Source organism: Pteronotus mesoamericanus, unplaced genomic scaffold (genome assembly GCF_021234165.1).
Source record: "Pteronotus mesoamericanus isolate MK-2021 breed Mesoamerican mustached bat unplaced genomic scaffold, CSHL_Meso_final contig_25, whole genome shotgun sequence".
NCBI lineage: Eukaryota > Metazoa > Chordata > Mammalia > Chiroptera > Mormoopidae > Pteronotus > Pteronotus mesoamericanus.
In genome coordinates, this window is record NW_026555105.1 from 7,966,755 (window position 1) to 7,992,175 (window position 25,421).

Genomic DNA, 25,421 nt, shown 5'->3' on the forward strand with positions numbered 1-25,421 from the left:
AACCATGCAGCAAACGATGAGGAAAGTGGTATAAGAAGGAAAAAGAGGGGTTAGACAAGGGCCAGGTCCCACAGGGCCACGGAAGCCAAGGGAGCAGGGCAGACACAGATCTCACTCTGAACGGGACAGAATGGGAAATTACAGGTTTTTAAGCTGAGGAGGGTCGTGCTCTAAAACTTGCTCTTAAGAGATCACTGTGGCTGCTGTGCAGAAAGTGGGCCATAGTGGAAGTACTTCCATGCAGTTGAGAGAAACATGCTCTTACATCTGCACAGCTACGCTTACTACACTGTTTAAATATTCATATTTATTGACTGACTGCAGCCTGATGAGCGTTACAGTAAATCTGGTCCTTGCCCTAAGAGGGAAGAAGGCAAGTGATGAGGGCAGATGGAGGGTGGGCCTGGAGTTTCTGAGACACACGGGAGAAGGACTGAGCAGCCGGCACCTCTGTGCTACCCTGAGATACACGCAATTCTTGGTGACAATTTTCTCTTTTTGTCCTTTCCTTGCGTTCACTGTGCACCTTCTCGCTCCCCTCAGATGTCTGAGTAACTTCGAACTGCCTAGCAGGGGAAAGGCGTGGAGATCCTGTGTACACGTGACAGGTGTGGCCCTGCTGTCCTCTGGGAGGGTAAGACAGACACTGAATGACCAACCACCCAAATAACTGACTGCTGGGAGGTAAGTGCGCCAAATGGAACCCACCGCACTGAAGGTGTCAGGAAGCAGTGGTTGGACACATTCCAGGCACGGCAGGGAGAAAGCCGCACAGCCGGCAATGGGGCATTAGCCATCTTGCTGTGCTGGCTGTGCTGGCTGTGAAGGCGAAGGGGAAGTCAGGGGGAAGGCCCAGAAACAGAAGAGCGGCTACCACCGGCTTCTGCAGACCGGATCAGGCTCCCGCCCCCTCCCACTGGGAAGGACCGGCACCAGGGCCTACCTGAGAGCGATGAGCCTCTCTCTCTGGGTGCGTCTCCGTCCTCTGAGCTCATTTTTCCAGAATGACTCCTGGTATGTTCACTGTTGATTAAATCTGTCTTTTCCGGAGTTGTTGGTTTGCTTTGTGCCTGGCTCTGCTTCAAATGACTGAACTTTGGGGACCCTGCTGCAGCTTGGATCACAGGGGACTGGGGTTTTGACTGGGCTGTTTTTTCCAATTCTCTGGCCTCCTGCAACTAGAAGGCGACAAAAAGGGGATTCGATCTAAATGGTTCCAGAATTTTGAAAGGAACAGAAAACACTCCAGCCTGTGTTTAAAAAAATTTCCAAAGAGAAGGATAAATTCTAAAAAGGAAATAAATTCCTTTGACAAACTCAAAAAAATTGTGAATGCAAATTTTAAAACATGTGCTAGAGATCCTCTCCCTTGCTTTTTAAAGCAAGAACAAATACAGAGTGTAGAGAATTCAGAGGAAGAAGGGATAAACTTTAAAATGCTAGTGGCTCTTCGCCAGGCCCTGAGGCCACCCGCAAACGTTCACAGCGGGGGGATGATGTCCCGCCCCGGCAGCTAATGACTGCTATCACTCACCACTTGGTTTTCCATGCGGGTGAAAATGACATTCAGCATCTGAGTGAGGGTGGCCTTGGCAGTGGTTTGATTGATGAGATTTTTGCTGGCCAAATAGATGTTGTAACACGTCCTAACCGTCTGTAGGATAGTGCCCTCATGAATTTCAATATGCGGGGATGTCACTGCAGTCAGAAGAGCCTGAAACAAAAATCCGAAATCTCCTTCACCAACACCCGCCTCGCTTCAAATCTCCCAGAGCCAAACTCTTCCACAAGGTCTGGTGTTGTTTTTGCTTGGTTTGACAAATTTTAAAAATAACGGCTCTGCAAACTAAACTGGATGATTAGTTTAGTTAAACTCAGCCTGCTCTGAGTTTAAAAACTATCATTAATTCCATAACGTCCAAATTATTTGAAGTAATTGTGTTGAAGAGGGCTTTCTACCGGCTTACTTTTTTAAAAAGCAAAAAATATATAGACACTTCTCTTAGGAGGGAAAAGGCTCCAACGTGATGTCACCTAGAGTAACCACAAAATGTACATGTTTTGATTGGGGGTCACTTTCCCAGTTCCCAGGTGGGGTTTCAAGGGAGCTCTAGGAGAGGTGCGGCTCACACGGAGCCATCCCTCACAAAGCTAACACAGTCAGGGCTTGGGACGCAGCATTACCCATCCCGATCCTGTTCTCCAACAAGCCCCGTGCCAAACCATCCCTGGCAGGCGGCAGGGGACAGGGAAATGGAACGGGAGGACAGCAAGACAAGGGCAAACTAGTGATAAGAGCATCAATGGGAACCTGCTGAGAAATGGCAGACTGGGAATCCAGAAATTCAAGGGACAGGACCAGAGGACTTCAAGCCGATTTAAATCATAAGCAATTTACATTGTTATTAGTGGAACTGTTTACTCTGAAAACACACCTGGTTCCACTCTTCTTGTCTCAGTTCACACTAATAAATTCTGACACTTTATAAAAGATCTAAGTGATGCTTATATTTTTCTGTTCAAGCTCAGCACCATCTGAGACAACTAACACGTGGTAAATCAGAAAACCCAAATTCCCAAAAGGGACTAGTTTCTAATTTAAAATCCAGACCAGGCAAACACACAGAAATACCTTAATTATTTGTAACTGGACTCCTTCATCAGTCTGAGGGCCCTGAAAACAATTGCAAATGGTTTCAACGATCCTGTCAATCAGCCGCTTCCCTGGAGCTCCACTGTCTGGGGCGTTGCCAGTGATGTGCCCATATGCGATGAGTTTCTAAACAGAGAAAGGACAGAGAGATGTTTCTCTCTGGCAGGGACTGAAGCCGCCCCCCCGCAGCAAATGACAAGCATGGCCTGTGGCAATCCAGTGCCCACAATCCAGTGCCCACAGATCCCCCTGCTCCCCAGGGGCATGGTGGGCACAGCCGCCATGGTGGGCACGGTGAGCCACCGTGTCGGTTCTGTCCCCCCCAGCAGGAGAGCCTCGCAATGGCGAGGCAGCACCTGACGGAAGAGGCACGTGCAGGACGGTCCCCAGTACACAACCACTCGTGCAAAACACTGAGGGATTAAAACGACCCGTGACAGAGGTGGAAGTGGTCGGTGGTTCCTTGAAACTGCGGGGAAGCTGGGGGGAAATGGGGCTTCTTTCTGAGGTGATAAATATGGTCTAAAATTAGGCTGTAGTGATGGTCACACCACTCTATCAATATAAAAAAAATAACGAATTGTACACTTTAAATAGGTGAATCATATATATATGAATTATGTCTCAAGGTATTAAAAAACCATATATATATATAAACAGAAACTTACATTAAAAAACTAGTAACATTTTTGCTTGAGAAGGAACTAAACAGCTGTAGCTGGGGTGGTACTAAGACACTTTGTAGTAAGTACATTCTTTCATTCTTTCTGCATGTTGAATCACATCAGTATTTTTTTCTATTCCAAAAATTAAAGTAAAAACACTGAACCCCACACCTACATTATCAAACAGTGCCTGTTACCCTGAAGAGACGAGTGGCTGCTTGGGCCATGCCCTCACAATCAGGTGACAGATCAGCTTGGCCAGGGGCCACCGTTCAGAGGCAGCCTGCCTGTCACCTCACTGATGACCTGCACTGTACCATAATCAGAGCAGGGAGGGAACGCAAAGGTCAGGAGCAGGGCGATACCCAAGCCTGCTGGAGATTCAGAAGCACCTGAGAGAGCTCATTAAAAATACAGGCCCCTGGACCTCACCCCAGACCCACAAACCACAGCTGCTGGGGTGGCGCCCAGGAATCAGAGTTCTGCTCCAAGCTACCCAAGGCCGACAAGATGAATGGCCTACTCACTGACACAGCCCCTCTGGGACACATGACTTCTAAAGCTTCGTCTGCTTGTAGGGACTTAGTAAAGACTCTTAAAATGCTGCTCTGTTCCTTATCCATGATGGTTTCTGGCTTGTCCCATTTTTGTCTCTACCCGCACAGTGACACAGGCGCCTGAGGCGATCTACAGTGTAGCCGCCACTGCCATAGGAAGGTCCGCCCCTGCAGAGGCCTGACGCCAGTTCCCAACGGCTCTCCGCCGCCATTAGCTCTGAAAGTGCCGTGCAAAATAAAACAGATTAGGAGAGTGAGCAGGAGAAAGGCCTGCACACACGCTGCTGCTGAAGTCCGACCCCAGTGGTCCCCAGCCGGCCGGGCCAGGGGCGTGGCGGGAAACCACAGGGTGCTTTCAAAGAACAAGTCAAGGCGCCCTCGTACCCCATCCCCTCTCCCTGCTGCTGTGCCTGCAGGCGTCCCAAGGGGGCAATGCTGCCTACCTCTAAGTGGGCTCCGGTTTTGGACATTCCCACTCCTTACTCCTAATGGACTCAAGGCCGTTTTTGAACACTGGGTTATGGGTGGAATGGTCTATGAACCGCTAACATGTGACTGTTGAAAAGTAAGCCCAACCAGGAAGGACGTGGCTGCTCAGAATATAATCACAGTGCCTTCCAGGGCTCTGACAAAACCTCGGCCCAGCGCCTGCGATTTCATGTTGCTTGAGTGTTCATCGTATCCCTGGGGCTGCAGTTTTCTGGAAGTCTGCTGTAGCTGAACTAAGAAAGTAGGCATATGCAGATTTCTACAAAAATTATAATTCCATGAAAGATTTTGAGGAGATGAGGAAAACTGGTGTCCCTCAGAGTGCAAAGTGCTTTTGGAATGTAAGGAATTTCTTTGGGTTGAGTTCCATGAAAGTTTGTCACTGACCTGTGTTCCTGAATTGTGAAACATGAATATCTGGGCTAAGACATAGTTTCTCTCAATAAATAAACAGTAAAAAAATTAAAAAAAAATTTTTTTTAAATGAGTAAAAGTAGGCCCCACAGACCCCAACACTGATGCTGCAAAGCACAGAAGTGAATTCCTGGATGTTTAATTCAAATACAAAAAAAGACTGGAAGTATTTTCCCCTCTACAGACTCTTTAAAGGGCACATGACCCTTCGAATTGAAACAGGTTTTAAATATGATTTTACTCCCTTATCTGTGCAGAGACGGAGCCAGAAAAGAGCAGAGTTCCTGCGTCCTGCGGGTCTTTCTAGTTCTGCCTTCTCACCTTTCTTTATGCTAGACACTGTTCTGGGTACTGGGGATACAACAGTAAGTAAGACGGTCCTTTTTCTCATGGGGTTTCTATTTTCTGGGGTAGGTAGGGGTAGGGACAGATCAAAGTCCAAGTCCCAAATGGGACCCACAGGATCCTGTGTGATTTGTGGAAATCTTGAAAAAAGCAAGCTGCAGTGATAATGTGTAGCTTTATTTTTCATTTTGAAAAATAAGAATGTGTGTGTCTACAAGTATTTTTGTACTTCTGGAGAAAGCCTGGAAACATATCTGAGGTCCAATGACCCGAGCGAGCTTGGCAAGCTCCCTGGGGGGGAAGTGCTTTGCACAGTGAGTGAGGTGGGAAGCTACTAGCAGGTTTAAGCAAAGGATTAACACGATGTGACACATTTCTAAAGTCTTCCCACTCCCCATCCTGGTTCCTGTATGGAGAAGAGGACCGAGGGCGGGCAACAGGAGTGGAGGGAGGGAAACAGGGAGGAGGCCCCCTCAGTTGTCCAGGAGGGAGATGCTGGTGGCCTGGACTTTGGGCGGCGGGGGGCGGGAGGCGATGATAGAGATGAAGAGAAGTTCCTGCCTTAGTCCTTGATGCAGTGAGGGAACGGGAAGAGGGGGCAAAGGAGGGTGGCCTTTGACCAGCTGGCTCACTGTTGATACCAGTGTCCGAGGAGGCTGCACGCACAGGGATGTACATTGTAACCCTATTTGTTAACACCCCCTATAGGGGAAGGGATATAGTGGTGGCATTAATATATTATATATTAGCCAAAAGGGTTGACCTGTTTTTACTTACAGCAATATAACTAGATATTAAAAAGGCACTGCTGAATATAAAAAGCTGCAGAAAAAATTGTACAAATGATACCATTTATATTAAAAAAAAAAAAGAGAGAGAGAGAGAAAAGAAAATTATACACCTAAACAGGCAACTGGGTTTGGGGCTAGTGGCCCAAGGGATCTCAGCCTTATCTATAAAGTTCTAAAACTATTTTAACAAAGGCTGTAGTCATGTATAACTTATATAATTGTAAGTGTGCGTTCAAAAGTCCAGAGCTTTCTAGGAATGAGCATTAAAAGACAATGCTGATGGTACGAAGAGGGCAGCTTAGACCAGCGGCTCCCTGCAGCAGCCCTCACCAAGGTATATAAAGAAAATATGAGAACTTTATTTATACCTGCACTTTGTCATATTCTTTTAAAAGTTCTATTTTTATATGTTTTATAACACATGTAATTTAATAACAGTAGTACATACTTAAAATCTTACAGCTGAAAAAATATGAATACATTAGGAATATAGTCTCTGAAACATTCTGTTACAGTAGGTGCCCGGGGAAACCCGGAGATCACGCCTTAGCTTAAACAAGACTGAGCCCTAACACCCGTCCCCCAGCCCGGGCCTTGGCAGGCGCGTGGCAGGCCAGCTGCCGGAGGAAAGGAATTCAGAGGGTCTTTATCATTTGGTAGAAGTGAGCAGGGAGGAAGGCTTCTCCCAACGGGGAGACAGAACTCTGGGCTGACTGCTCCGCACACCCCGAAGACCCTTACCACCCCATCACCTCTCCAAGCTCAAAGACTGCACCTTTAAATGCCCAGGGCAGAATGCAGATGTGTCTGCAGCTGGCTCCGTTCTGCCAACATCCACCTTTACCCCTTGGCACCCGCCTTCCATTTCCAGGACAGAAGTTGCCTCACCCACACTGGGAAGAGCCAGTCAAACAGGCTTTGTGAAGACAACCACCAAGAGGAAATGAAATTTTCATTCAGTATTCTGTGGAGCACCCAGCCACTTTCTATGTCACAAAAGGGACGACACAGGAGTACCTACTAAATTACAGAGAACTTCCATTCTTTAAAAAACAGCTAACCATGTCATAAACCTCAAGACAGGCACTACATTCTGAAATTTTAAACCCCAGTCAAAGCAGGACATCAATGTTTCCATGAGAAATCACACACCTACAGAGTTCCAGAAACAGGCTATTTCTAGGAAAACGGAGCATGTTTTTAATTCAAGAGGCCAGAACTACAGGATCATAGTTAAGAGTGGTTGGCAACCTTTTTCTGTAAAGGACTGCATACTAAATATTTAGGCTTTGCAGGTCACATGGTCTCCATCCCACCTCCTCAACCAGCCAGTGGCGGGAAAGCAGCCGCAGATAACACAGAAACACATGGGTGTGGCTGTTGCCTTGGCCGCAACGTTTGTGCTCCCCACAGTTCTTACGTTGAAGCCCCAACCCCAATGGGATGGTGTTTGGAGGTGGGGCCTGTGGGGGTAATTAGGTTTGGATGAGGTCATGAGAGTGGGGTCCTTGGGATGGGATCAGTGGCCTATAAGAAGACACATCACAGCTCTGGCTGGTGTGGCTCAGCTGGCTGGAGCATCGTCCCATCCCTGAAAGGCTGTGGGTTTGATTTCTGATCAGGGCCCATACCTAGGTTATGGTTCAATCCCCAGTCCGGGGTGATTATAAACCCTGTTCCGGGCAGGTGCAGGAGGCAACCAATCCATGTTTCTCACATTGATGTTGATCTCTCTCCCTTCCTCTCTCACTGAAAGCAATGAAAAAGAAAAGCCCTCAGGTGAGGATTAAAAAAAAGAGCTAGTGCGCTCTCTCTGCCACGTGAGGACACAACAAGAATTCGACTATCCACAAAACAGGGAGAGGGCTCTCTCAAGGAACTGAATCAGCTGGCACCTTGACCTTGCACTCTCGAGCCTCCAGAACTTTGGCAAATAAATGTCTCTTGTAAGCCACCCAGTCTGTGGTATTTGTTCTATCAGCCCAAGCCGATTAAGACAGCTGTGTTTCAATAAAACTTTATTTACTAAAGCATGTGACAGGCCAGATTTGGCTGATGACTACCGTTTAAGTTCCCTGGTTAAGGACATAGACGTGGGGTAGGGAAATCCTAGAAACCCATCCAATTTCGTCACTTCTGGGCCAGAGGAACTTGGTGGGGCTGGTCATTTTATTCTCTAAGCCTCAGTTCCCTCAATTCTAAAATGAAGATGAGAGTAAGTACATCAGAGGGTTTGTAAGGCTGATGAGGATAAGGAAGCACCTCACACAGGGACCAGCACAGGCTGCGCTCTCCATACATGTTAGCCACTGTACTTAGCATGTCAATAACATCAACTATAGGCACCAGCTTCAAAGCTAAACCTTAATAAGAGGAGAAAACAACTAAAACTGAACATATGCCAAATTTCTTCAGAAAATGTTCCACAAGAACAAATACTTTGAGATAGAAGTAAGACTTGAGCCTGCCGTTTAAGAATTCTTGGCTTGTCATATACATAGGACAATCCGTACAGACTTATATTGAATGAGCAAATGACTTTTCATTTGGAAGAGCTGCTTCTGTGAAGAAACAGTCATCAATTTTCAAGTATAGATATATCAGAGACAAGAGATTATTAATATTCGACTAGAGATGCCAAAACTGTGGCATGCCCACCACCACTTGGCAGTCCTGCGCCTCAGCAGACATAATCCATCAATCATGGCACTTTCTTAAGAAACCCAGATGAGGCTTCATGGATCTTTCCAACATAGCTTCTAAACAACCACCATACAGAACCTATTCAGCATTCCTGTTCTACAAAGTACCAGTAAATTGTGGATCTCTTTAATCAATTTAAAACAAATGTATCAAGCTTTTTTTCAGTAATGTAGGCTGCCCACTACGATTAGGAATAACTGTTCTTTGAAGTAACCAGAAACCTCAGGAGTAGATCACAAAAAAAAACCAAAAACACCAAACCCAAGATGCTAAACACACAATACAATATACCGATGGTGTATTATAGAACTGTGGCACCTGAAACCTATATAATTTTTTTTAAGAGGAAGGGAGGGATGGAGAGGGAAGGAAAGAGAGGAGGAAGGGGGCAGGGGAGAGAGAGAGAGAGAAACATCAATTGGCTGCCTCCCGCATATGCCTCAACCAGGGATTGAACCTGCAATCCAGGTATGTGCCCTGACTGGGAATCAAACCTGCACCCTTTTGGTGCACAGGACTAGGCTTCAACCAACTGAGCCACCCAAGGCTGAAACCTATACAATTTTAAAATGGAAAAAAAAAAATACAGGGATGCTGGACCAGGACTTAAGAAGTCCAAGTTGCAGCACTATTTCTGTCTCTTGCTACCAGTATGTCATTTGACAAGTCACCCTAACTTCTCTTCTTGCGCTTCTTCATCAGTAAAAGGTGATTTATAGGTTACTGGTGGTCTAAGTAGAGTTGCTCCTCACTATTTGTCGATTCTGTGTGCGTAAATGCACTCACTAAAATTTATCTGTAAGCCCCTATTCAATACTCATGGTGCTTCTGTCGTCATCTGCAGACATACAGAGCAGTGAAAAATTTGAATCGCTTGATGCACAGGTTCCCAGCTGAGGTCAAGCAAGGAGACATTTTGCCTTCTTGATTCACCCTCATACTGTTAAGCAGTGTCTTTTTTTGTGATCCATTTAGTGTTATGTTCTTCCCATTTCTGTCTTTTTAAAATAAGACAAAATTTTGCCATTTAAAATAGTTGTTAACCGTAGTGCTCAAGTCCTGTCTGGTGTTCCTAAGAGCAAGAAGACAGCAACGTGCTTTATGAAGAAATTATGTGTGTTAGGTAAGTTTGATTCAGGCATATGGCATAGTGTTGTGGGCTGTGAGTTCACTGTTAATGAATCAATAATATATATTAAAAACGGTGTCTTTAAACAAAACGCACAAAGAACAGTTGCATATTGATCAGCTGATGAACACAGTGAGGCTAGAGGCTCAAGAGAATCTAACCCTCTATTTCCTTTAGAAACAACAGTTCAGAATTCGCTAAATCAGCATCCACAACAACTTTATAGAATATCACTCCAAAAATTAGGTTTGATTATATCCATTTCTCTACTTGATTTTATGAATTTTAATGTCATCAAGGAAGAGGCTGAATAAAAATACCTTATGTACCCAGGTGCAGTAAATAATCTAGAAAAAGATACATAAGAGAGATCAACCAAACGGTATTTCCAGGGACACAAATTCTTTTTAAAATTTTTTAAAAATTTTACTGATTTTGAGAGAGAGAGAGAGAGAGAGGAAGAGAGGGAGGGAGGGAGGGAGAGGGGAGAGAGAGAGAGAGAGAGAGAGAGAGACATGATTTGTTGTTTTACTTATTTATGCATTCACGGTTGATTTTTGCATGTGCCCTGACTGGGATCGAACCCACAATTTCGGTGTATTGGAATGACACTCTGACCAACTGAGTACCCAGGACGGGCGAATGCTTTTGTTAGGTAAGGAAGTCAGTCCCCTCTCACTTCTCTCCCTCATGAGATCTCTGTAAAAAAATTACTTGGAATGTGACCCTGGCTGGGATTGGTTCGAGTACTGTCCCAATACACCAAGGTTGAGCGTTCAATACCCAGCCAAGACACATACAACAATCAACCAATGAATGCATAAATAAATGGAACAACAAATCAATGTCTGTTTCTTTTTCACTCTATCTCCCCTTTCTCTCTCCCCCTTCCTCTCAAATTAAAAAAAAAAAAGAAAAAGAATAAGTTGGAATGCTCTTTTTCTGTCATCCCAGAGAGCGTTCTGAATAGCAGAGGGGTCACCAGCAGGGCCTGAAGAGAACCCCCTTTACACAATTAAGTTTAAACACAGTACCTGCAAGCAGTCGAGGGACGTGCTGACCACCCGTGGGGACTTGGACTGGCAAGCTAGCTCAAATGGAAGGAAATACTTGTCAGCTTCAATGAAGTTTGCCTTTGGTGGTGCAGCGGTGCCAAGCCTAGGGAAAAAAGCAGGAGAGGGCCAGAGAGGGAAAATTTTTTTTAAAAAGTTTGCTTTTCCCATAGTACATTTTAACTGCCCATCCCACCTGCAATCATTTAATTAAAAAATGCCTGCAAACTGCACCTGTGGGGCTAAACAATTTGAAGTTAACACATATATGCACTTGGACAAAATACCAACGTGGCCACATGCAGAGAGTGAGGTCTCGGATCAGCAAGTTGTAGCGATTGCATCCTGCACTGAATCTTGGCATCAGCCACACCAGAGCTCTGTGTCTGAAATGTGACTGACTGGCTTCGTTACTATGAAGATAAGGAACAGCCTTCTTGTAGGGCAAACTGTCGTCCTGCTTAAGGAAGCATGACATACAAGAGGCAAGGGCTCTGCCTCTTCTAACAAGAAAAGGTACAACAGCATTAACTTGGCCTTCCTTACTCTTTCCTCCAAATACGGTTACCGAGCCAGTAACCTGTTAACTTAGCATCGGTTCAAACATATAACAAGTTCTGCGATGTGCCCAGCTGTGGGACGGGAGAGTGTAGGCTGCCCAAAGACCAGACACATGAGAAAACATGCAGAGAAAGGGGTTCCCTCAGCCACTACCTACTCCCTTAATTCTGTGTTTCAGCAAGGAGAAAAGTGCCCCAGCTTACCTCTGCTTTTCTATTTCTGCTTTAATTTCATCTGGTGAGGAAGAAAGAAAGGCTTGTTAGGAGTACGCAATTGTTTATATAAAAAGAAACTTTACTAGAAGATATTCAAGAACTATTTAAAAGAATGTTTAAAGAACAGAAATAGTGATATGAAGTGATGGAGAATGATTACAACAATCACTAACACATAGCAGTTACTATGTGCCAGGCATTGTTCTAAGCACTTTACATATTTTAACTTATTTGACCCTCATAACAGTCCTATGAAGTACGTACTATTATCTCCATCTTACTTGGAGAAGATTTCTCAACCTCAGCACTCCTGAGCTGGGGGACAGATAATTCACTGTGGGGCTGTCCTGTGCACTGTAGGATGTTTTGCAGCATCTCTCACCTCTGCCCATTCCACGCCAGCAGCATCCCGCCCCCCCCCCCATCTTGAAAACCAAATATGTCTTCAGACATTGCCAAGTGTCCTTGGGGCAAAACTGCCTTCGTTGAGAATCACTGGTTTAGATGAGGAAACCAAGGCACAGAAAGGTAGGTAGCTTGCCTCCTGTTACCTGTGAGGAACTGGAGGATTGGAATCAGAACCCAGGCATTTTGGTTCCACAGTCCACATTCTAGCTACTCCCCTATTCTGCAAAATGAACGTTAACGACAGCTATCACTACAGCATGATGATACAGCAACACCTTCACTGTGTAAAAATATGCACAGAAAATTGGAAACAAAATATTGAAAGGTGTCTAAGTAGTGGGATGAGGTTTTTCTTTCCTTTTTTTCACATTTTCTATGATAAGCATACATCCTTTCCTTTTTTAAACAACAAATGCATTTTTAAAAGTTGTGGTAAATATTCATAAGATGAAATTGACAATCTTAACCATTTTTCCAGTGCACAGTTCAGGGCATTAAGTGCATTCATACTGTTGTGCAAAGGCATATATAATTTTTGTGAATTAAAATTAACTTAAAAATCTTTACCGTGGGGGTTACACTTACGGAACAAAAGTGTCATTATTCAGAAATCACAATGTCAAAGGGATACCATATTTTGCCGTATATAATGTGTTCCCATGTACAATGTGCACCTACGTTTTTGGCCCAAACTTCCAGGAAAAAAATCTTTCATTTTAGTTTTTTTAATTCATTCATTCATTCATTTATATTTAGACACTTGTTTTTTGTGTTGTAAAAGAATTTTATCATTTATTTTTTAACATACTACAGTACAAGAAGTTTTATGTAACAAATAATTACAAAACACAAGAACAGATACAAGGTATTTCAGGTACTACCCATGTATAATGCGTGTCCTTATTTTTCCCTCAAAAATTTGGGCAAAAAAACTGCGCATTATACATGGCAAAATACAGCAGTCTTCTTTCCAGAGGTACAAGGTTTTGTGCCACTAAAGCACCCCAGAACACCCTGTCTAAATACCCAGAATCCCCCATCCCACTCAATCATATGTATTCCTACATGCTAGGCTCAGTGTATCACCAAAACAGGCCAGAGAAGCAGGTCTACCCTGAATGCCATGCATCCAGATAGTCTCCACCAAACAACCAGCCTTCTTTACACAATCTCATGAAAGCTGGGGTTTGGATAAGGCATTAGTTATCCGAGCAACCCCAGAACACAGATCTGGAAGTTACAACTTTCCTTTTCTTGGATAACTCCATTGTAGGCTGAACTTTAGGACATGAAAACTGAATACCTGGATTCACAAGAGGTGACAAATTTTAACCTTTAAGCCAGTCTTTCAATCTTCTTACTACATTCAAAAACCAGGAGCCAAACACCCAGGTGACTAATAGCAAGCATTCAGCTCCCAGACCATAAGGCCTGGGACACAGTTTGCTACAAGAGCTCTGCGGCCCGGTTCCTGCCCATCCTGGACAAGAATCCACTAAGGAAGTAGCTCCAGCTTCCTCCAAGCTGAGGCCTCCAGGCCATGGGAGTGGCCCAGGAAATCCAACCCAGGAGGCTAGTAGCTAAACTTTCAGCTTTCAGAAATCTACATCCACAATGTCAAGGGGTCTGCTTGGTGGTAAAACTGCCTGAGGCTGTGTGACATGCCAGAGGGGCACTGTCGCCCAAACACAAATGTAAGGTTTCCTTCCAATCATGGTCACCTTGTTCAAGTTGAGCTCAGAGAGTAAATGTACCTGAAACAATGAGGCCTTTGCTGGAGTGCCTGCTAGCCTCTAAGCTCAAAATAACCCGCTCTGGAATGCCAGCGGCGCCAGCCCCCCAACCCGGGAACGGCCACCACGACTGCTACTTACGGAGGCGCCCAGGGCATTACAATCAAGTGCAGGGGTTACACACCTCGAAGCCCGGGGGGCGGGGGAGGGAACCTCAGGGAGTGAGATGGGTCGGTACAAGACACGAAGGGCAGGGGGGACCCCCTCCCCACCAAACAGGGCAAAAGGCACAGCAGGGCCTCGGCCTCAGCTGACTGGTACCTCTGGAGATGCTGAGCTGAGAAGTGCCAGTTGTTCTGATCCGGACTTTAGAGTGAAAGCTCTGACCGCAATTCAAAGCAACTTCAACTTTTTTTTTTTTTTTTTAATTTATGGCTCAAATAAAACTGGTTTGCAGGCTACCCTCACCCAGGGGCTACCAGCTTGCAACCTTTGCTTTAAAGGATAGGAAAGAATCAGAATGAAAGTACTTTACTGACTGCAAAAAAAGTAACTGCAGAGCATAAAAGTGACTTTTAAGGACTACAATCAGCACTGTGAGGACAAAGCATCTAAATTTTGTACAAGCTAGATGTTGCTGAGCCAAAGAACAATGAGCAACTAAGGAGCCAGGCGGCCAGGGTTCAAGGCCAAACTCCGCTACATTTTACAGATGGGGGGAAATAAAGGACCCAGAAAGGTGGAGGGGAACTTGAAGCTAGAACACTGGGCTCCAGAGCCCATGTTCATATCCTCTTGGCTACCTAGACTCTCAAAAAGCATGCAGAATTACTCTGTAAACTCTAAGTGCAGAACAACATAAATGTCAGTCTTGCTATCACTAAGCCAAAATGTGACTGCCACAAAGCACTGGTTTCTGTACTGCTGTGAGCAGCACATGGCCTTGGGAGGCTTTCACAACTTGGCTCTGGTGTCTCCCAATCCCCTCTGCGGGCCAGCTGCAGCAGGACCAGAGCGAACGAGCGTGAACAGGGGCCAGAGGGACGTGCCACAGGGCAGCAAGTGAAGAGCAGGGCTCACCGCGGTGCACAGGAAGGAGACGCCTAGTACCAAACAAGGGCCAGGAGCCATGGCCACGCGCTGTCCTTCCCACAAGAATCAGGGCTTGCTGCACTCCCTAACCAGTCTTTGTTAAAAGAAAAACAATTAAAAATCCTCCCCCCGTGGCCAGCCGGGGTCCAGGTGACAGGACAGCTGGGGAGGAGCGAGGCAGAGCCTGAGCAGACCTCTGTTCTGACAGATCACTCTGGCTGCTGTTTGGGTGATAAAGAGGAGGGTGGTCACCATGGAACAGGAAGGCCAATCAGGCGAGCAATATGGGGGCCTGAAGCAGGGAGAAGGCTGTGCGGGTAGAGAGATGTACCAGTCTGAACCACGTGAAAGTGCCATTTTTATGGTCAAATATTAGTAGTTTCATATGGTCCACACTAACAGTTGGATGTATCTGGTAACACAATCTTTTTCCATTAAAAAGAATCAGAAGGCCCAGGGAAAAGGAGGGTGGCAGAGGGCCTCATAGATAGCTTGACACAGCCTGGTGTAGCGGGAAGAAAAGAAATAGGTTTGCGATTCAGACGTTCCTAGGTTTGAGTCCTGGCATGGATATCTATTAGCTGAATGATGCCAGGTGGGCTATTAAATCTCCCTGAACCTGGATTTCCAATTCTAAAAAATCAGGATGTTAAAAGGCGGCCCATGTGCTCCAGAGACTGTGGGTACACGTTTGGGTGCAGGAATTCTCTTGGCAACCCCATGACAAAGGTATTGTGAGATTAATAGCTAAGGCAATGTCTGGCATAGCAGGTGACCAACAAATGTCTTGCTCTTATCATAAAACAGGTGTCAGCAACAGTACAAAATCTCTAGTGCCATCAATGGAACCAGGCAAAGCCAAGACAGAAAGAAAATGAGTGGAACACAAATCATCATCATCATAAGAGTTGACATTGACGCGGGACAGCTGCCCACTCAGTCCTCACCCCACAGAAGCAAGAGCACTCTCACGCACAGCCGAGACACAGGTGAGGAATCCAAGTACAGCGGGGTGCAGTCACCTGCCTACGGTCACAGCCAAGAAGTGCTACTGTGCAGTCACGAGTCACGCCCAGAGCCGGCTGCTCCTGAGCCGGCTCTCTAGAGCCTGTACTCCAGAGCCTGTCAGGGGGAGGGGGTTACGGAAGAGAGCATATGGCGGGGCACACCTGTGCCATTACTGCTCCACTTCTTACCAGGCACTGCTTTCCCAACTGCCAACTGGGCAATTAGCGGCAATAAATGAGCAGGATGGAAGGAGTGAGGCCTGAGCCGGGCAGCATGGCTGAAAAGCCACAAAGCCTTCCTTGGAAATCTACGAACCTCCTGGGTCACACCTCCCCATTCATCAGCGACTTTGGCACGAGGTCACATTCTCTGCTCCACTCCCAAGCTGGGTCCAACAACGACTATCATCAGCCTCCACGATGCCATCACTGGTCAGCTCTCTCAAAATCCCACAATGTCCCTTCAAAACGTCACCTCTCCCTGCACCCCGCTCTACTATTCTGCCTTCAGCTCCCTCTCCAATGACCTCCTTCTCCACTCCAAGGCACCCTGGTGTGTCTGGTCTGGTCACACTACGAATCTTGTCCCCGTGTGCGACCAGGGCACTGCCAGCTCCTGCCCTCAACCTCCTTTCCCTCTCAGGGGACCCACTCAACTGCTGCCAGCAGGGCCTTTTTGGCCTGTCAGGTTTTGACAAGGCTAATCGGTCAGGATTCCCTTTTCTCTACGTCCCAGGACAGACCCCAATAGCAGGATTGTTACTGAATGACAGGCAACCAAGAGCAAGTGGACTCTCTCTGACCATTACTCTTAGCTTCCCGCAAAATCCCAAACTTAGATTGTTCTACCACCTCTTTGTCCACCTAACAACCAGACTTCGGACAACAGGCCAAGCTGGTGGATCTCTGAGTAAAATCCAAAATCATGGCCTTGGCCTCCACGCCTTTGTAAGAGCTGGCCCCCTGCTACCCTTCTGGCCTCGCCTTCCGCCACCTGCCTCTGGCCGAGTTGTGTGTGTTCCTCTTTCAGGGCCTTTGCACTTGCTTTTCCTGCTGCCTAGAAGGCCTCCCTCGCCCAGATGTCCACGCGGCTCCCTCCCTCACTCCTTTCTGGTCACAATTCAAACATCCCCTCTTCAGGGACTTTTCCTCACCACCTAAAACGGTCATCTCTACCCCTCGTCCTTCTTTATCTTTTTATCTGCTTTATTTTTTCACTTTGACTTATTTTTCTAATCTTTCCTCACAGCATTTACCACCTTTGACGTATTATGTATCAGTTCATTTATCCTCTGTCTTTCTCAGAAGAACACACACTCTACAGCCAGAGGCTTCTGTCCTTTCCCGTCGCTGCCGAATTCCCAGCACCTACAAATTCCTAGACAAGAAGTGCACTCAGAATTTGTTGAATAAACTGTCCTTGCCCTTTCCTGCATTATTTAACCTTTCCCTTCAACTGGCCCCTTTCCCAGTGACATTGAAACAAGTTCAAGCTGCTTCTACTTTTAAAGAAAAAAAATACAACTTTCATGACTTCCATGTGGAAAAGTGCTGTCTGTGCTCCCTGTTTATCTCACCTCCCACTCATGCCTCAGCCCACTCCCACCTGGCCTTCACCTTCTCTGCACCCACAAACAGCTCAAGTTAAGGTCGTCAGTGACCCACGTCCTTCCACCTGCTGGGCATTCCCCCAGTCTCCATCTGACTTGACTGAGGTCCCTGCAGCAGCTGACCTTATTATCGACCCCGCCCTTCTTGAGACAGTCTATACTTCCTAAGCACACGCTATCCGCATCTGCTCTCTGCCTCTTGCTGGCCCACCTCTTCTTCACTTCCCTTGCAGACTCGGCTCCCCAGCGCAGCCAGAGCAGACCAGGGTCCTCAGGCGTGGGCTCCCCACGCCTCTCCTCCCCCGTCCACTCTCTCTCTGGGCCCTCTCGCCCCCACCTACACCTTTGATTCCCACCTAGATTCTCAATTTTCAAATCTCCATTTCCAGACCAGGCCAGCCTTTTAAACATCAGGCTCACACATTTATCCACTTCCCACTCCACCTGTCCAACTGGATGCACAAAGGCAGGTGATATTCAACACATCCACATCCCAACTCATCAACCCCCACCCCCTCCTCTCCCCAGATGGTCTTCCCACACTCTCATCTTAAAGAACGGCACCAAATTCACCCAGTGGGGTGAGTCAGAAACTTAATAGTCAACCTTAGCAATCCTCTTTCTCATGTTCTTACCCAATCCATCCCCAGGTTTAGTTAGCTTTACCTTCTAGACAAGTGGGAAATCCATTCATTTTGCTCTATTTCTATCGTCACCACTCCTAAGTCCAGGCCACTAACATCTCTCATCTGGATGATGGCAATCCCCCAGTCTTCCTCAAAGATCTTCTGAGAACAATGGCCCATATGACCTTTCTAAAATACAAACCTGGCCATCCTATCACCTTCCTTGTTTAGAACTCTTCAGTGTCATCTCCCTGTTTTTGGTCTAAAAGTCAAACTCTACACAACAACGCCCAAGGTCCCACATGTTGGGGCCCTGGCCTACATCTCCCACATTGTCCTCACTCTTCCCCTACCATTTTTTAACTAAAAATAATTTTTTTTGAGAAAATTGTATATTCACACATAGTTGTATCTTGTAATTTCCTTAACGGTATACACACCCTCTGCCGCCACAGGGCCTTCGCACATGCTGTTTCCACGTGCTGCCAAAATGCCTCTGACCCCAACATATTTAATTCTTATTCATAATTCAGATATCCAGACTTCCTCAGGGAAGTTCCCAATCACCAACTAGTTCTCTTCCCTTGAAGGACTAGGCCTCTCTCCTTCCTAGAACTTCTCAAGTTGTTAGTATGATCCAGAGGACAAGATCACTTGAACAATGTCCTTCTTCCCCATTAACTGCAAACTCCATAAAAACAGGATTCTTGCTTGTTTTCTTTCCCTTGCTTCATGACACCAGGTATGAAATCCAAATAAATACCTTCTGAATGAATGTCAGCCTGGTTTCAACAAGAAAAAGGGCTACATAAAGTACAAATACACACTGACCACTCCCTAGGACTGAGGGAAAATTTAAGAATTTTATGTCCTAGCACAAGAAGGCTGTTCTCCCCACAAACCTATAAAACCTATTAAAAAACCTAATAAAATAAAATAAAAAGCTAAAAGACTTATTTACAACCAACACTGTAAACCAAAAGAAGCTTCTCATAGGAAGACTCCAGGAATGAATGAATAAACATAAAAAACTCCTTTCTAAGATAAACTTGCTGGAAAGAAAGTCAAGTATTTTCCTGGCAGGCCCTTCAGCCTGGTGAAAATGGTGAGAAGTAAATATAGTACTGAGCTATTTATATAGGAGACTCCATGTACTTGCTGATTAAGTACACGTTTTTCACAAGTTCACTCTTTTCCATAAAGAATAGTCTTTCTGTTTTCCCCAGCACTGCTTACAGAGTCTCCCCTGAGGTTTGCAAGTACAGAACAGAGCTCTAAATTCATCCAACCACTTGCTTCACTGGTGTCCAAATGTCAGAGACTAGCAAAAAGGTCCATAAACCAAGGCATGGGGGGAACAGTGAAGAGCAAGCATTCAGCTCCTCCTCCTTTAAATATGGTAACACCGATGTATGAATTTTAGCAGGTCATCTGCTGGGTGCCAGATCCTATGTCAGTTACTTTACTGCATTAGTTCACTTAACCATTCCAATAATCCTGAGACATAGGTATTATCACCTTTATCATCTTAGGAAACAGAGGCTCAAAAGAGCTAATTATGAGCCCAGGTTCATAGGACTAATCAATAAGCAAAGTTTCAAAATCAGTTCTCAGTGAGTATTCTGCCAATCCAATAAATACATGCTTTTCAATAATTCAAAATCTAATTTTTAGATGCTGCTTCTAAAAAGATGACCTCCTCCCAAAGACACAACATAAAGCTTTTCAACAAAAGGTAACCTGTCAGGCTCCTGAGTCCTGTTATTCCTCAAAACTTTTATAACCTACAGTACTCTTAAACAGAATGTCAAGCCAAAACACCAGAATTTGCTGAAATTAAATACTTTATTCTATATCTCAATTTAAAGCCTTACTGTATCTGCTATGACAATTTAGGGACCTTTTTTTGTATTTTTCAAATTCTGCACAGAACAATTTTGATGAACACATCAAAATTAGAACATCATCATTATATGGAGGAAAAGTGATTTACCATATATCATTTTGATGTGTAAATGTTGAATGTTTTTTGCACATTAATATATAACTAAGATTTATGAATGTACTCCCTTAATTGGCTCCTTCCCAAAGACATTTAAACAAGTCTTTTATACCTTAAAAAAAAAAAAAAGTTAAGAAAAGAAAACTTCCTATTATCCACATCTCCTCCTCCCCTTCACACCACAGACAAACTCTGGGAAAAAGTTGTCTGTACTCACTGTCTGTTTCCTCACCTCCCACTCGCGCTTCATCCCACTCCAGTCTGGTTTCTACCTCCACCGTGCCACCAACACGGCTCCAGCGAAGGTCGCCAAACATCCACACATCTCTCAATCCCATATATTTAACAGTCAGAGTAGCAAGTCTAAAAGTGAATGTTATCATTCACATCTCAGGCTACGGCCTGCGCTGTGGCTGTTTCTGCACCTGGCTGTGCAGATGTGGGCCAGCTGCTCGCCGAGCCTTGGCTTTCCTTTGCCTACTGGACCCAAAGGTGGGCCTCAAGTACACATCACAACTCCAGAATTAATAAGAGGGGGTTTTCTGCAGATGAAGAGAAAGATGTCATAAATAAGAAAAACTTCATGACTCAAATGAAGCTTATGGGAAACCAGCTCTTTACCCTTATTTCTTTCTTCCCATGAGTCTCTAAATTAAAGGAAACCAAATACATATGCAGTAAAAACCTGCAGGAAAAAAAAAAAAGCCATGATCTTTTTCACTACAGGCTTTCAAATACATCTCAAAATTCAACTACAGAAAATATGGTCTCGTTACTTACTGAATGGTTTCTTTACAGAAACTTCATCAAAACTTCACTGCAGCATGACTGTTTAAAGCCTCCACTGACTACTTTTTGTATAAGAGCTTCTGTATGGAGAAATAATACAGCATGGCAGTAATGGCTGAGACCCTGGGCTCTGAAGCCGGGCTGCCTGCACGCACCGCGGCTCCACTGCTGACTACGCTGGCCCACGGCTCCGGGCCTCAGCGGTGATGATCACAGTAAGTTAAGAACTAAGCTGCACGGAAAGCTCATGGCCCTGAGTCTGGATCATGAGAAATGCTCAGTACACAGCCGATGTCATATAGTTACTGTATTACATGTGATTTTAAAGCCACTCAATTGGGTGACTACACTAATGATAATGTAGGCTCATCAGCTGTCATTAAATGGACCACTCTTGGGGTGGGGGGGTGCCCTGGGGAGGCCATGCCTGTGTGGGGGCAGGGGATGTACGGGCATTCTTCTCTGCATCTTTAGTGCCACTCTGCTGTGAATCTAAAAGCTGCTCTAAAACATAAATTCAGTTTTTTAAAAAATCACTCAATCTCATATGAAAACCGTATAGGTATGTTTATTCTTTTTCCATGTTCCTGATACTGGCTAAAAATAATGACAGTTACCAATTATAGAACACTTAACCCTTACCTAGCCCTTTGTGCATATTACATTATTAAATAAGATATCTCAAAGTTTTCCAGATTTCCGGACCAATATTTCTATGCCCAATTTAAAAGCATTCAATTATCTTGTCGAGTCTCCAAGCTCCATGTAGTTTAAGAGCAGAAGTCTAAGTCAAGGAGAGATCATAGGAGAAAATGGCTCCTAAATAAGGCAGTTATGAAAGGGAGGTTTAATTACATAATTATGTTACCCAACAGAGGGCTGAAAGGTTCGAGATGACTTTTACATCAAAGATTCGTTAACAAGGTAAAAACCACAATGTCCTCATGGTGATGAATACTCTCACAGGCTCTTTCTATTTCTCCAGGTAAACAACAGAAGGACACAATCCTCTAACTGGGCAGTCTCTCTCTATGCATTTGGCATTTAGTGGAGATGAATCACTGAAATTACTCCAAACTTTCTCCATCTTGATCATCACTGTTTTTATAAGGGACAACTACCCCTGTCTTCACTGAGCTTAGCAATAAACACAGTCTTTTAGCCATGTAATTAAATTCTTATTTAGCGCATCCACAAACCAAATAAACCAGTAAGTCATCGCTGAATGATCAATGTAGCTTAAGATAATACGTCAGAGCCCTTACAGTTTCTGTGGTCTGTCACTTAAAATAATAAAAATAAGTAACAGCAGCAAGCCTTTACGGAGCATCTACTACATGCCAAGTTCTTTGCACATGTAAACTAACTTTATAATAACCCTAGGAGGAAGGCAGAAGATCTGTCCAAGATCACAAAGACGGCAAGTGGAATATAAGGGTTTTGAACCCAGGCAGTCTTGAGTCCGGAGAACACACTCCTAACCGCCACCCTGTACAGCCCAAACAGCCGCCCCTCAACTGACAAGCTACAATTGGTGGGCTTATCACAGAAGGTGTTTCCTGTAAGTGCTCTTCTCATTCAAGCATTTCAACTCTTAGCAGACACTTATACAGTTCCTCTTGTCAAAATGAATGATAATCCACAGACGGTAACCTCTAAAATACTAGCCGCCTTGCAACCCTTCTTATACACAGGCTCATTTCGGCTACTTTTACTAGAAAGGGGACTATGTCTTGAGATGCAGAGTGAAATCTTACCAGGCACTTTGCTATCTATTTTCTACTGCTTATAAGTAAAAGCAGTCACTTTTATTTAAAGGCAATGACACACAATTACCCTCTTAAACAAGACGCCCATTTAAACACTATGCATAGGTTTCCTTATAATAGTTCCTATTACTCAGTTTGATGACAATGAGCCACCATGTCAATTTACTACTCATTTAACCTGTGGTCAAATTACTTCCTTTATAGGCTATTTCTTACGATTCACTCCTAAGACACTGAATGCACATTCCATAATTTGGGTTGGAAAAATCTGAACTCCTGAACAAAGATATGATCCAAAAATGTCTAATAAGCTCTCAGTGTTATGGCCCTTTATAAGCCATATGACAATTTTATAAGCAATTTCCAACAATGTGATATACAATTTGGTGAAAATTATCTTAGGTTCTCTGAGGAAAGAATGAAAACTTTTCTGCCAAATAACTATTTTAAATCGCCTGCGAAAATATCCTTAAAGTAATAGTGAGAAGACAGAATCCAGGCAGACTTCCAAGTGGAGTTGTAACTATCGGGCTTTTTCTGCCTAACCGCTTTGTAGTGCTCATTGAGCAGTCCTGATAAAACAATATCCAACAGTTAGCCTTGGTTTTCTGATTAGAAAAGCTTTACAAGTCTAAATCTCAGTGAATTCCTACAAGATTACCTAAGCGACAACAACTTCTCTATCAATAGTTCTTGACCCTTGAGGGAGTCTCAGACCCTTAGGATAATCTGATGAAAGCTGTGGACCTTCTTTCCAGAGAAATGCAAAGTTCTCAAGCCCATTCCCAGGTCCCAAGAGAAGAATCCCAGCACTGTACCTCGAACCAAATAAAGGGAGAGAGCAGACGGCAACCTTAAACTCTGTAACAGAAAAATCAATCTTTCTGTTTGCTCCGTCAGGAAAAACAGGTCTTTTTACAGATTCTAAATCAAAGGGGTTGTGGCAATGAATTAACCTGGAGCCAGATCTGGTCAGATGTATTGATCCTCACCACCCAGAACTCTCTTCTCCCAAAACTCCACATGGATACTTCTTGCCTTTCAGTATTTAGTTCAAATGTCACCTCTTCGGAAAGGATTACTTTCTTGACACCTATCAACAGCAGTCCTTTATTATCACATCTTGCTCTTTTATTTTCACAACAGTATTTATTGGTATTCAAAGATGTCTCAGTAACTTTCTTATTACTTACTTTGTTTCCCCTATTAGGGTATAAGCTCTATAAGGGCAAACACCTTGTCTGACTCGCTCCCCACTCTATCTTCAGGGCCCACCACAGTGCTACCAAGCACAGTGGGCATTTGATAAATATTTTGAATGATTTAAACTAAAAGACAGGATGTCGCTGTTGGGATCAACTACTTAGGTTTAACTACCTATGAGTTAGCGTTCTCTCTCATTTTCCATTATCTGTGGGTCTATTCAATCAGTATCTGCCACGTGCCGGGCCCTGTTGCAGGCGCAGGGGACCGAGAACTGAATTAAAACAAGACCTCTATCTCAGCGGACCGCCCAGAGTAAGATCTCTTGCACATAATACCTGGGAGATGTAAAGATAACCACTTTACATTCCTTTCTTGAAAGAAGTTATGAGTTATGGGAGATCTCCAAATTAAAGGAAAACATTCTCCAATCCCACACTTCCAAAGCAAGCCTCAGGGTTCTCCCTAAACCAGTTCTTCCCTCCTGCTCTGCTCACATGGGGGAACCCCAACCAGCAGAATGCCGGTCAAGAACAAACTTAAGGCAAAGACTCCTTATGAGGGTGGTGAGGGGAGGAACCAGGAAACAGGACGGCAAGGAGTCGTGGCAAGAGCCGTGGGCTGGGCGGTTGGAGAACCTGCCCTGGCTGTCACCAACTTGCTAGGTGACCTTGGGCCAGTCCCGAGGTACCAGGGCATCAGTTTCCTCCGGGGTATAATGAAGAGGCCGGCAGGGTGGGATTCGGGGTCGGGGAGAGGTGGAGCCCAGGAGGCTGCTGAGGACGAGTGGGGTAACGGCCGACGTGGGGAGGCCGGCGCGGGGCCGGGCCGGGGCGGCTCACCCACCGAGCGCCACCTGGCAGGCCCTGCGCAGCTGGGAGTGCTGGGGCCGCTTCACCTCCTTGTCGGCTAGGATCTTCTCCAGGGCCCGGGACACGAACATGCTCTTGGTCTGGCTCTCCTGCATGGCCCCAGCCCGGCGGGGGCTGGCAGCCCCGCGGGCGGGCGGCACGAGCGAGCGACCCAACGAGGCTGCGGGCCCCGCGTCCCGGCCGGCACCCGCCGCGTCCATCCGCACCACCCCGTCAGGAAGCGACGCCGCGGCCCCACGGCGCCGCCATGTTGGAGCGCGTCACGTGACCACGTGACTGGCGAGGTTACGGCAGCCGCGCGTCCGTCGACCCCGTGACCCTCAGCGGGGCGGGGCCTGCGGCTGGGGCGGGGCGCCGCGGGGCGGGGCCAGGTGGAGAATGGGGGGAGAAGGTGGAGGAAGGGAGGGAAAAAGAAGGTGGTGGGGAGGCGGGTGGAGGTGGGTGAAGGCAGGTGGGGACCTAAAGGGCAGAAAACAGGTGGAAGGGAGGAGAGCTGGTGATGTGGGTGATAGGAAATAAGGAGAAGGAGGCAGTGAGGAACCTGAGATTGGAGTCAAGGGTAAGAGAGGTGAGGAAGGAGAGGAGATGGGAGGAGAGGAAGGAAGAGGAAAGAGAAGTTTGGGGAAAAAAGAAGCTGGTACGAGAGTGAGAGAGGTAATAAGGGGCAAGAGGAGGAAGTGAGGAACGAGAGGAAGCTAAGGGGTTGGAAGAGGCTGTGAGGTGGTTAGAGATGAGG

General features: G+C 45.6%; 1 protein-coding gene across 1 annotated transcript in view; it reads right to left on the reverse strand.

The window, feature by feature from the left end:
* The window catches only part of ARFGEF2 (ADP ribosylation factor guanine nucleotide exchange factor 2), an 83,579-nt gene extending 58,622 nt beyond the window's left edge, over positions 1-24,957 (reverse strand). Inside the window, exons 1-6 of the mRNA XM_054573627.1 lie at positions 24,660-24,957; positions 11,563-11,593; positions 10,781-10,904; positions 2,633-2,779; positions 1,535-1,714; positions 944-1,178 (exon numbers count right to left, since the gene is read on the reverse strand). Of these exons, the coding sequence (XP_054429602.1) occupies positions 944-1,178; positions 1,535-1,714; positions 2,633-2,779; positions 10,781-10,904; positions 11,563-11,593; positions 24,660-24,885 (943 nt within the window). The 5' untranslated portion in view covers positions 24,886-24,957. The remainder of the gene's footprint in view (positions 1-943; positions 1,179-1,534; positions 1,715-2,632; positions 2,780-10,780; positions 10,905-11,562; positions 11,594-24,659) is intronic.
* Positions 24,958-25,421: the final 464 nt, after the last annotated feature.